At 40.0% G+C, this 12744-nt stretch overlaps 1 protein-coding gene across 2 annotated transcripts in view; it reads left to right on the forward strand.

Moving 5' to 3' along the window:
• The window catches only part of DACH2 (dachshund family transcription factor 2), an 862115-nt gene that overhangs the window by 637054 nt on the left and 212317 nt on the right, over window positions 1-12744 (forward strand). For both annotated transcript variants that reach the window (XM_053699352.1, XM_053699351.1), the window contains one exon: window positions 1667-1839. In XM_053699352.1, coding sequence (XP_053555327.1) covers window positions 1667-1839 — 173 coding nt within the window. The remainder of the gene's footprint in view (window positions 1-1666; window positions 1840-12744) is intronic.

Below are 12744 nucleotides of genomic sequence, written 5' to 3' on the forward strand. Positions count from 1 at the left end.
TGATAAATACATATTGCAATGCTTTCTTTTAATGGGATACTAAACCCACATTTTTTCTTTCATGACTCAGATAGAGCATGCAATTTTTAGCAACTTTCTAATTTACTCCTATTATCAATTTTTCTTTGTTCTCTTGCTGTCTTTATTTAAAAAGCAGAAATGTAAAGATTAGGAGACCCAGTCCATTACTGGCTCATAACATGGGAGCTTACTGGTTTGCTAAATGTAGCCACCAATAAGCAAGCGCTATCCAGGGTGCTGAACCTAAAATGGACTGGCTCCTAAGCTTCACATTCCTCCCTTTTTAAATAAAGATAGCAAAAGAACAAAGAAAAATTGATAATAGGAATAAATTAGAAAGTTGCTTAAAATTGCATGCTCTATCTGAATCATGACAGAAAAATGTGGGTATAGTATCCCTTTAAGTATAACCCACTTCTTGGTGCTTCTTTTATTACAATAATGAAACAGACTGTTTCATATTCCTTTAATGTTTATGTCCTTCCTGAAATCCAAGAATTATACTATTTATTAAATGCACATGTTTAGCATATGAGTCATTGGAAACGCTAGTTATTCTAGTAAAGAAAACAATCTGAAAAGCATATATTTTTTACATTTTTGAAACTAAAACGATCACATAAAAGACACATGGGTTGTGCAACTAATGCTGTTGATTGGGTCAGCAGCAGTTTCTGCTCAGGACCATCTGTGTCTCCTGAGTGGAGGTTAAACAGATAGAGTTGCAGACTCATTAGTAATAAAACACATAGGTAAAGTCCTGTTTATCAGCTGCAGAGAGCTGCTGGTCCCAAGCAGGACACAGCCAGTGAACCAATCATCATCAGCAGCAGTCACATGACCCTTTCAATCACATGCTGTGTTAACCTTGAGAGCGGCAATGCTTGTGGCTCACTATAGGGACTTTACCTGTGTTTTTAATCACTTTGCCTAACTCTTTCTTTAATTAAAAAAAGAAACACATTTTAATAGTGCTCTTTCATCTACATGATATCAACTTTTAGAGTATACTGTAGCTCTAATTAATAGTGTGGTAAAGCATAACAATTAGCAACAAGAACCTTCCAAACCCTCAGATGTCAGTTTTGCATAAATGATGTAAAAATAAAAGGTAACAATAATGTGTTAAGTTATCCATACACACATTATTTCTACTAGAAAAGATGATTAATGTATCAACAAGCTGGCACAGCAAAAACAACTTTATGTTGCAGGCTCATAAAGGGTCATCACATTTACTTTAAATCAATATATGAGTTATTGAAGGAGGGTCCCATTGGCTGCTTAAATCAGTAAGAAGTCTCTCCAGTCTTTTAGACTTTAAAGCTTACTCACTATTTATACCTTGGTAAATATGCTGCACCAAATAATAGGCTCTAATGTAGCTAGTGAGGCTAAAGAGTTCTTATTTAATTTTACCCAATGTGCACATCCTTTGTTGGGAGATATGTCTGTAGAAATACAGTTTGCAAGGTTACATTTAGACTGGTGAGAGCCTCTAGAATTACAGCAGCTTTGCAGTGTGCATTTTTGTAAGTGTCGTCCCTTAAAGGGATTAGATAATTATGCTGTAGAAAACACTGTATACACGTGACCTGTGTTACACTGTGCTGTACTGTATTAATGCTGGGAAATTTTGTTTTAGGATTAGACTTACCATTCATGATGATGCCTCACCCCCTCCTCCCCGTCAGCCTACCTCCTGCATCTGTTGCCATGGCAATGAATCAGATGAATCACCTCAATACTATTGCTAACATGGCCGCCGCCGCCCAGATGCACAGTCCTCTGTCCAGAGTGGGAGCCTCTGTTATAAAGGTAAGGAGAGTGGCACTGTCACTGCATTTCTGGGCCTGTAGATACAAGGGTCTGTAATCTGTAGCCAAGCACTGTGAATATGTGATTCCATAGCAGCAAACCTGAATATTTATAAAGGCTTTAATGCTGAGCAGAAATGAACTGAATGAAAACATTTGTTAACATCATGTGATGTAATGTTGCATGTGTAAAACTGAATTAACGGTCATGCTTTTCATTAAGTGCTACTAATTAGACTACAAATATCAAACATGTAAGTGAGTACACTGCCAAACGGTTGAATGTGACAGCTTTACTGTAGCAGTTTGTCAACTTTACAAATATGCTAATATTTAAGGAAAATTTGAATTCTATGAGCAAAAGTCAGAAAAGGCTATTTTTGTGCAAAACATAGATATTTCTATTCATTTTAAGTGGCACTCAGTTGATAAAATGATTAGTGGACTGTCCTTTTAATTATGAGATGATTAAAGCAATTATTTGATCCTTGCAAACTGTGATTATGTTATCAGGCCTTCATTAGTTGCTTAAACTTTATATACTTAGAAGATTCCCCCTCCCCCCCTAATTTGTTTCACACACAGATAAACACAAACTCTAAGACTGCTTTAATTAATTACCCAGTACAGCAGCAGAGTTCTCTTAAAATCACATTAAAAAATTGTTTTCTCAAAAATGTAATAAGATTGTATGGACCCATGATTGGATATGTTTATTTAAGCACCAATTCAATATAAATGCAAACAATTAAAGAGAAAAAGGTAAAGTTTGTGTGTGTTTCTTGCTTAGTTTCTAAAATCTATTACAGGAACAATCTAATGCAAAAATTGCATGGTCTAATTTATTAGATCATGTAATATTTGATCTAGTGACTTGACCCTACCATGTGTTTAACTCACACGAAGGGGTTAAACACATTAACAAAATCTGATTGGGAGCGGCAAGTCTTGTAGTTAGAGTAAGGAAAGTATATATTTATCACTTGGTGGCTAGGGGTGGGGCAAGTGTGGGAATAAACAGTGGTAGGAAGGGGTTGTTTTGTCCTTCCTCCTTAAAATGATGGGGTGCAATAAAAAATTCATGTACTGTGCTTATGTATAAACAACTTTCAATGAACTATGTTTTAGCTTAATAGATGTGTTCTTCCTAAGGTTGCCAGCTGTCCTCCACAAAACTACTGGACAACCTGTCAGTGACTGGGCTTAATGTTAGATAGGGTCACACAATACTCCCCCCCCTTCCAAAAACACTACCTTAGCCCTCTCTCTTGATCCCACCATGCATATTTCCTTTAAAAGGTGGTGAGAGTACACAAGCCATTACTCCTGGAATTCAACTCCTGGCCACTAGGAGGAGGCAAAGATTCTCAAAGCTCTAAGAGCACTTAATCCTCCCCACCTCACTGGTATTCTAGTCTTTCCTTTGTCTCACAGGAAGCAGGTGAACAATTGAGGTGATTCAGATTTATTGAGAGGAGTCCTCAGACTGATTTGAGGCCCATTTCCATCAGAGAGCTTTTCATTTTACCCCTTGACTGTCAGTAACAGTAAATATTTTTAACTCTTTGGCTGACAGTAACACATGTAAACAGAAGTGATTTCACCTTTGACTGACCCTCACTTCTTCCTGCTCTATACTTGTAATGTGTTGAGGCATAGGAGGCCTTTTACATTTAACTAACACACAGACTTTAAAAAAAAAAAAAATAGAAATTTAAAGGGATACTAAACCCACATTTTTCATGATTCAGCTATAAAGCATGCAATTTTAAGCAACATTCTAATTTACTCCTATTATCAATTTCTTAGTTTTCTTGCTATCTTTATTTGAAAAAACAGGAATCTAAGCATAGGAGCCGATTTTTGATTCAGCACCTAGTTAGCGTTTGCAGACTGGTGGCTATGTTTGGGTTTAGTATCCCTTTAAGTGTCCAGTATTTTTGTGAAGATTATACTAGACAGCCTGCTAAAATACTGGACTGTCCGGTTGAATACTGGACACTTGGAAACCCTTGTTCTTCCATGTATTGTGCAGTATCTGCTGTCATGAGATGCAGGACACAGCATAGAAGGTACAACGCTATTTTATTGCAGATCATAGAAGTATACAGCTTGCACAATACATCTGACTTGGTAACTGCGATATAGACAATAATAACCCTGAGCCACGCCCCCATCCGGTGACATCACTTCCCACCCTCATCACATCTTCCCCCTTTTCAAAGGACAAAGCATATATTTTTTTTTCTTTGAATACATCAAATAACAAGGTATACAAGAAGCATACAGAAATAGTTTTGTTTTGTATACAACAAATAACAAGTTAAAGAGAATATATATATATAAACAACAATAGAATCCTGACTTGGACATCAGGGTAGACTAGTCCACAGTGACCATGGGATAATTCTGTCCATACTTTCAGTCACTGCTCTAACTAGTGCTAATCCCGATAACGGGCTGGAAGTTTCACCACCCTTCCACTTGATGTCATTTTACATGAACTGTCCTCTGATACAGAAGAAGGTGATTGAGAGTCTGCTGGAAGCAAAGAAGTATCCCCGCTGTGATCTTGCTGAGGGGAAGGCACCCCTCTTAAAACAGGGGATCCTACCGGCGGTGGTACTGAGGCATCCAGTCCCAAACTCTCAGGTACTGGCTGAAGATGTTTTCGACGTGTGACTGTCCCTCCATCAGTAAGGACTACATAAGACCTTGGTTCTGGAGAGCATCCAATTACCGTAGTAGGCGTCTTCCATTTCTTCTCATCATCCAGTTTAACTCTGACACTTTGCCCCACATTTAGCTCCTGCAAGGGCCTCACAGAGTGTCTCCTGTCGTAGAATAATTGATAGCCCCTTTTAGCCTCTTCATCCCTCCTAAGGACCTCATCCCGAGGAACAGAGCTAGTTGGCTGGAAGACACCCACAGAGGTTAAAGTGGTGCGAATCTGACGTCCTAGCATCAGCTTTGCCAGTCTAAAACCCGTGGCTTGAATGGGAGTTGCCCTATAGGACAAGAGGGCTAGGTACGGCTCAGATTGCTTCACGATGAACTTTGTTGTTTGAACTGCCCTTTCAGCCATTCCATTGGCCTGAGGGTAATGTGGACTCAACGTAGAATGGACAAAATTATATTCACTGCTGAAAGAACTGAACTCCGTGGAAGCAAACTGCATTCCGTTGTCACTCACTAACTCCATTGGTATGCCCCACCGGGTGAACAAGCTCTTGAGACGAGTAATAACGGCTTGACTTGTGATCTCATTCAAGGGTGCAATCTCCAAATACCTGGAATAGTAGTCAATCATGACTAGGTACTTTTTCCCATGCAGTTCGCACAAATCAGCAGCTATTTTCTGCCACGGGCCTGCAGGCAGCGGAGTAGAAATCAAGGGCTCCCTTCTCTGTGTAGGTCGGCGTTCCTGGCAAAAGGCACATTTTGACACATGGCTTGCGATGTCGGAACTGATCCCAGGCCACCATACTCCCGTAGCTGCCTTTTCTCTGCACTTTGTAATGCCCAAGTGGCCATCATGAATCCTGCTTAACATCTCTTTCCTCATGCTAACAGGAATAACAATGCGGTCCTGGAACAGCACCAACCCATCCAGCTCCGTGAGCTGCGACCTTTCTGACTGGTAAGAACTTAAAGAAATCCAGGCTGCCCGGCTCTCGGGCCAACCTTCTTTTATGTACTTAATAACTTCTTGAAGGTCAGTATCTAAATATGTCTCCTTTCTTATTTGTTCTAGCTTCCCTGAAGAAATGGATTTGGATGCCAGAACTGAATCTTCACATCTGATTCCGTTGAAGATTCTTCAGCAGCACCCAGCGGGAGCCTGGAAGTTGTTTCCCCGGCACATGCACTGCCTGAACGTTAAACCTGAGCAGCCTCATCAGAAGTCTCTGGCATCTTAGGGGTGTTTTGTCAATATCATAGGAGTTGATTAGAGGGACTAGCGGCTTATGGTCAGTCTCCAGACTAAGTTTCTCTAAACCCACTAGGTAACGCTGGAAGCACTCACAGGCCCAAACTGCAGCCAGGCACTCTTTCTCAATTTGGGTGTACTTTGACTCAACAGCCGTCAGTGTAAAAGAACAGTAGCCGATGGGCTGTAGTTTGTTCTCATTCAACTGCAGGAGTCTTTTTGGAAGGGTCATAGTGCCCCAACACTGGTGCAGACCCCAGCAGGGACTTGACCTGCACAAATGATTCTTCCTGTGAAGGTCCCCAGATTCAGGCAACATCTTTCTTTAGCAACTCTGTGATAGGGTGTAGTATTGTGGATAAATCTGGAAGGAACCTGCCCACATAATTTACAAGGCCCAATATTTGTCTCAGCTCATGTACATCAGAAGGACTTTTCATCTGTTCAATAGCACGGATTTTATCAGGGTCCGGCTTGATGCCACCCCCATTGATGATATGCCCAAAGTAACATAACTCAGCTTTCCTAAAATGACATTTCTCCTTATTTAATTTCAACCCGGACTCTCTAATGGTCTGCAGCACACAGCTCAATTGCTGATCATGTTCTTCCAATGTAGACCCATACACCAAAATGTCGTCCATGACGACTGCCGTGCCCTCGTGGTCCCTTAGAAGAGAACTCATCTCTCTTTGAAAGTCTTCAGGAGCAGAGGATATCCCGAAGGGGGTCTGCAGAAGCAAAACTGACCTACCGGTGTAATGAAGGTAGTCAGTTTGCGGCACTTTGGATCTAGAGGTATCTGCCAGAAGCCACTGGAAGCATCCAGTGTAGAGAAGAACTTCACCCCAGCCAATTTCGGAGCTATGTCTTCAAGTGTCGGCAGTACATATCTCTCTCTCTTCACCGCCTCATTCAGCCTTTTTAAGTCTACGCAGATGCGTACCTTCCCATTTTTCTTCAAAACAGGCACAATGGGGGCACACCAGTCAGTTGCTTCAACAATCTCTTCAATTACTCCCATATTCTTCATACGCAGAAGTTCCTTCTCCACTTAAAGCATGAGTGGGAACGGAATTCTACGAGGAGTGGAAATGCTGTATGGGACTGCGTCACCTTTAAGTGATATTCGGACTGGGTTGCAATTCAGTAGGCCAAATTCTCCAAACATGTCTTCTGAAATCTCATTCACTCTGGCGACCAGGCTCAAACCACAGGCTGCTTTTCTGTTCAATAGGTTGTTAACACACTGACCTCTAATCACATGTACCCACATGGTGAATTTCCTCTGCTTGTACTCACAGCTAGCAAGAAATTTCCCCGCACAATCTATGCGGCCATCAGGACTATGAACGTTTGTTGTAACTTTTGCCAGCTGAGGCTGTCGAGGCAGTTTTATGAATGCTGCAAGGCACATGACAGTGATGTCTGCTCCCGCCAATCTTCATTTGAACCAGACCGTTCAACAACAGACCCAACAAAGGAAACTTCTTGACCCTCCTGGTCACTATCCACCTACATCTCTTTAATGTATTCAGTTTTACACACCACTTCAAAATGGCCCATTCGGTTACATTTTCTACATCTTTTGTCTTTAGCAGGGCATACAACACTCTGATCATGGGTACAGTTATACCGCGTGCAGCGAGCATGCTGCGCCCATCCACTTCTGGGCCTATCTGTTGCCCTTGGTCTACCGCTCACACTGTGCTTTTCACTAGCAGCTCTCCTGAACTGCTGCACTTCATCCACAATACTCTCAGACCTCAGATCAGCACTTTGCTTTTTCACCAGTTCACTCTGGCGGGCCATCCTAATAGCCCCATCCAGTATTAAATCAGCCTCCAACTATAGTTTCAGTGAGACTTCAGCATCTACAATTCCTATGACTATTCTGTCTCTGATTTGCTCCTCTTTAGCAACATCAAACTCACAGAATTCAGCTAGTTCATACAGGCTGCACACAAATGACTCCACTGATTCTCCCACACGCTGAGCATGTTTGTGAAAACAAGCCCTCTCATGAATCACATTTCTTTTGGGTACAAAGTGGGCACTGAGTTTATTCATAACTATTTCAAAGTCAAATTCTTCCCCTTCTTGGAAAGTAAAGGCATTGAACACTGGCTCCACATCTTTCCCCATAGAGTATAAAAGAGAATTAACTTGTACTTCACCACTCTCCTTGTCCAGCTTGGAAGCAATCCTGAAGCGTTGAAACCACTAACGCCATGTGGGCCAAGCTGCAGGCTGAGAGAAATCAAAAGGCTCAGGTGGGGTAAACTTCGACATCGTCATTAATCAGGAAACCGAAGCACAGTCAAGTACTTCTGACACCATGTCATGAGATGCAGGACACAGCATTGAAGGTACAACACTATTTTATTGCAGAGCATAGAAGCATGCAGCTTGCACAATACATCTGACTTGGTAACTGCGACATAGACAATAATAACCCTGAGCCACGCCCCCATCCAGTGACGTCACTTCCCACTCTCATAACATCTGCAGTCCAATGCAGTGCAGTATGTTGTTACTTTATAGGAATACATATGCTATGGTCTAATTCTTCCCTTTATTTTATTGATATTTTCTTCTAGAACTTCTGTCTGCTACCAATATTATCAGAATGGGCCTGCCATATACTGAAAATGCGGAGTTTGCTAAAAAAAAATCATTTTCAACTATTATAATCTATAAAAAAAAACTGACTCTCACAGAAATCTTATAAATACATATTTATTTTAGTCTGTTCTTACATAAGTAAAGAAAATTTTAGTCAGAGTTAAGCAGTAATTTTAAAAGTGATTATTCAGCCTCATTGTTAATTACCTTTATGTATTTATGCTTCTGAAGTATCCAAGGGAATACTAAGAATTTAAAACGACGACAGATTGAATATACTTAGATTCCATTGATGTGCAGTTTGAATTGCTTTTCCTCTGTTATGTCTTGCTCCGATAACCTCCCAGCATTGATTAGGCCTCTCAAAATAGAAGATATAAATGGAGACATAAGCACACTCCTAAATTGCATTTAAAAGCTTCTATTTCAGGCAGATTTGTAGAGATCGACAAAGAATATAACTTTGTAAAAATAAATGGGCTTAATAAATGGCTAAGACCACAAGACAGCAGTTTATAGCCAATATGTTGAGGGTATTCCCAGTGATTTGGCTCCATCAGTGCTATTAAAGTGCCAAAGGTAACATTTGCCTCAAAAGAGCTTCAGCGTACAACACTTCAACATACAGGAAGCAATATACATGAATAGTGTTATTTTTATTGCAGGAGTTTCAAAGTGAGTGTTAGTGTAAACTTTTTACAACAGCAAAATGGACAGAGAGAGTGGATCTAAACTCCATTTATAAGTGAAATGTAGACGTAATGGTGCTTTGCTGACAGCAACCATAGATGAAAGAGACCTTTACGTTGATATTGCAGATGATTTATAAGTAAGAAAGCAATACAGCAAAGCTATTCAAAAATAGAACAGCAGATTTTGATAGAAAGTGCTATGAGTGGCAGAGAGAGAGATATACTACAAGAGATTTGCAGATCATTGATCTGACCTCAGCTAGTATATGGTTACTGCGTTTCCAGCAGGGGGTTATAGGGTCATTTTAAGGCAAATATAAAATGCTCTATTTCCACAAAGGAGTTAAGCATATAGCTAAAGACCCACTCTGGAGCAGGCCATCATTTTATCCTAGACACCAGTCATTTCCTCTTTAAGAGATGCAATATATTGTGGGTTGTGAGCTGGACTTTTAAGTATGTGTTTAACCTATTTTTGGGACTTAAAACATGGCTAACAAGTGACATAAATACAAAAATATAATGTTGTGACTATTTTTTATTAGCATATTGCTTTAATGAACTAGGAGTTTATGAAGAAAGGAAGCGTATGACAAAAGTCTTCCAATTATAATTAATATAATTTATTTGTAAAGACCTGCCATATTACTTTGTGAATAAAATTAGGTTTACAAAAATGCATTTATTTGACTGCAACAAAAATACAGCATTGCATTTTTGTAGACATTGTACCAGGAGGCAATGAGCCCTGCAGAATGATACTGTATATATATATATATATATATATATATATATATATATATATATATATATATATATATATATATATATATATATATATATATATATATATATACAGGGAGTGCAGAATTATTAGGCAAATGAGTATTTTGACCACATCATCCTCTTTATGCATGTTGTCTTACTCCAAGCTGTATAGGCTCGAAAGCCTACTACCAATTAAGCATATTAGGTGATGTGCATCTCTGTAATGAGAAGGGGTGTGGTCTAATGACATCAACACCCTATATCAGGTGTGCATAATTATTAGGCAACTTCCTTTCCTTTGGTAAAATGGGTCAAAAGAAGGACTTGACAGGCTCAGAAATGTCAAAAATAGTGAGATATCTTGCAGAGGGGATGCAGCACTCTTAAAATTGCAAAGCTTCTGAAGCGTGATCATCGAACAATCAAGCGTTTCATTCAAAATAGTCAACAGGGTGGCAAGAAGCGTGTGGAAAAACCAAGGCACAAAATAACTGCCCATGAACTGAGAAAAGTCAAGCGTGCAGCTGCCAAGATGCCACTTGCCACCAGTTTGGCCATATTTCAGAGCTGCAACATCACTGGAGTGCCCAAAAGCACAAGGTGTGCAATACTCAGAGACATGGTCAAGGTAAGAAAGGCTGAAAGACGACCACCACTGAACAAGACACACAAGCTGAAACGTCAAGACTGGGCCAAGAAATATCTCAAGACTGATTTTTCTAAGGTTTTATGGACTGATGAAATGAGAGTGAGTCTTGATGGGCCAGATGGATGGGCCCGTGGCTGGATTGGTAAAGGGCAGAGAGCTCCAGTCCGACTCAGACGCCAGCAAGGTGGAGGTGGAGTACTGGTTTGGGCTGGTATCATCAAAGATGAGCTTGTGGGGCCTTTTCGGGTTGAGGATGGAGTCAAGCTCAACTCCCAGTCCTACTGCCAGTTTCTGGAAGACACCTTCTTCAAGCAGTGGTACAGGAAGAAGTCTGCATCCTTCAAGAAAAACATGATTTTCATGCAGGACAATGCTCCATCACACGCTCCAAGTACTCCACAGCGTGGCTGGCAAGAAAGGGTATAAAAGAAGAAAATCTAATGACATGGCCTCCTTGTTCACCTGATCTGAACCCCATTGAGAACCTGTGGTCCATCATAAAATGTGAGATTTACAAGGAGGGAAAACAGTACACCTCTCTGAACAGTGTCTGGGAGGCTGTGGTTGCTGCTGCACGCAATGTTGATGGTGAACAGATCAAAACACTGACAGAATCCATGGATGGCAGGCTTTTGAGTGTCCTTGCAAAGAAAGGTGGCTATATTGGTCACTGATTTGTTTTTATTTTGTTTTTGAATGTCAGAAATGTATATTTGTGAATGTTGAGATGTTATATTGGTTTCACTGGTAAAAATAAATAATTGAAATGAGTATATATTTGTTTTTTGTTAAGTTGCCTAATAATTATGCACAGTAATAGTCACTTGCACACACAGATATCCCCCTAAAATAGCTATAACTAAAAACAAACTAAAAACTACTTCCAAAACTATTCAGCTTTGATATTAATGAGTTTTTTGGGTTCATTGAGAACATGGTTGTTGTTCAATAATAAAATTAATCCTCAAAAATACAACTTGCCTAATAATTCTGCACTCCCTGTATATGTGGGAGTTGCTTGGGTGATGGGTCATAGTTGCAACAGTGAGAATAGAAAGCAGATCTCACTTTCTAGAGAAGGTAGGTGCTTGATAATGTGGAAGATAGTAGTGAGGTCCAAACTGAAGGTTCAGCAGGATAAATTTTGGAGGTGGCAGAAGGACAAGTTCATGATAGAAGAGGAGAGATTAGGTAATTGGTAGATTAAAGCAGCTGGTTTGGTGATGAATATGGAAATATAGTTGAATGTGGGACTTAGAGCTTTCAGCTGTCAGGATTTTAAATATAATTTAGTGGCATGTAGAAGCCATTCTTGATGTTGGCAGAGAGGTGCAGTTAATGCTAAATAGCTATACAGGTGGTTGAGACATTCTTGATGGATTTAAGAGCGGAGAAGCGAGTGTTGGGAAAGCCAATAAGACAGAGTTCACAATAGCTAGAACAAAACAAGATGAGTAAGGGTAATACAATATCAGTGGTGGTATTATTTGTAAAGAAATGACAAGTTCTAGATGTGTTACATAGAAGAAAGCTGTAGTATTTGAAAATTGTTTGGATTTTGGTGGTAAAATTATTGAATGCAAAACATGATTTTTAAAGGGGGATAAGACTGGAGTGGTGGGAGTTCATTATAATGTGATTTCTAGGGTTATAATTGTGTGTTTGTTATTGGAGTCTGGAAAGTTGTGTGATGGGCTTACGTTTTTAAAAATGTCCTTATCTGCTTGAGGCAGAATGATGAAAATTGACAGAAGAGTTTTGTTGGTGTCTTAGCCTGTGGTGGATGCCACTTGAATGGAAAGGTCTGAAGATGGGACAGGAGCTCATGTGACCATAAGATTAAACGGTGCAGCTAACACATGTGCACTCATATTATACGTGTTGTTTAAAGAGCTTGTTCTATTGGTTGCCTCTTGATCTGTCATGTACATTGAAAAGTTACCAGATAGAAATGCAGAGAATCACATTGATCTATTAAGCTGGTTTAGAAATATGACCCAGGAGCACCAAAAAATAAATAAATATTCATTTTTATTTTGATTAGTTATAATGTCATATATTGAAATAGGGGTCATAAGTGATGGGGTTTTGGAGGAGGAGACTATGGGGCATATTTATCAAGCTCGATGCCCCATGTTTCCGGCGAGCTCCATAACCTGTCTGCCTGCTCTGAGGCGTCGGATAGAAATCAACAGAAATCAAGCCGATCGAATACGATCGGGTTGATTTACACCCCCTGCT

The sequence above is a fragment of the Bombina bombina genome, chromosome 1 (genome assembly GCF_027579735.1).
Source record: "Bombina bombina isolate aBomBom1 chromosome 1, aBomBom1.pri, whole genome shotgun sequence".
Classification (NCBI taxonomy): domain Eukaryota; kingdom Metazoa; phylum Chordata; class Amphibia; order Anura; family Bombinatoridae; genus Bombina; species Bombina bombina.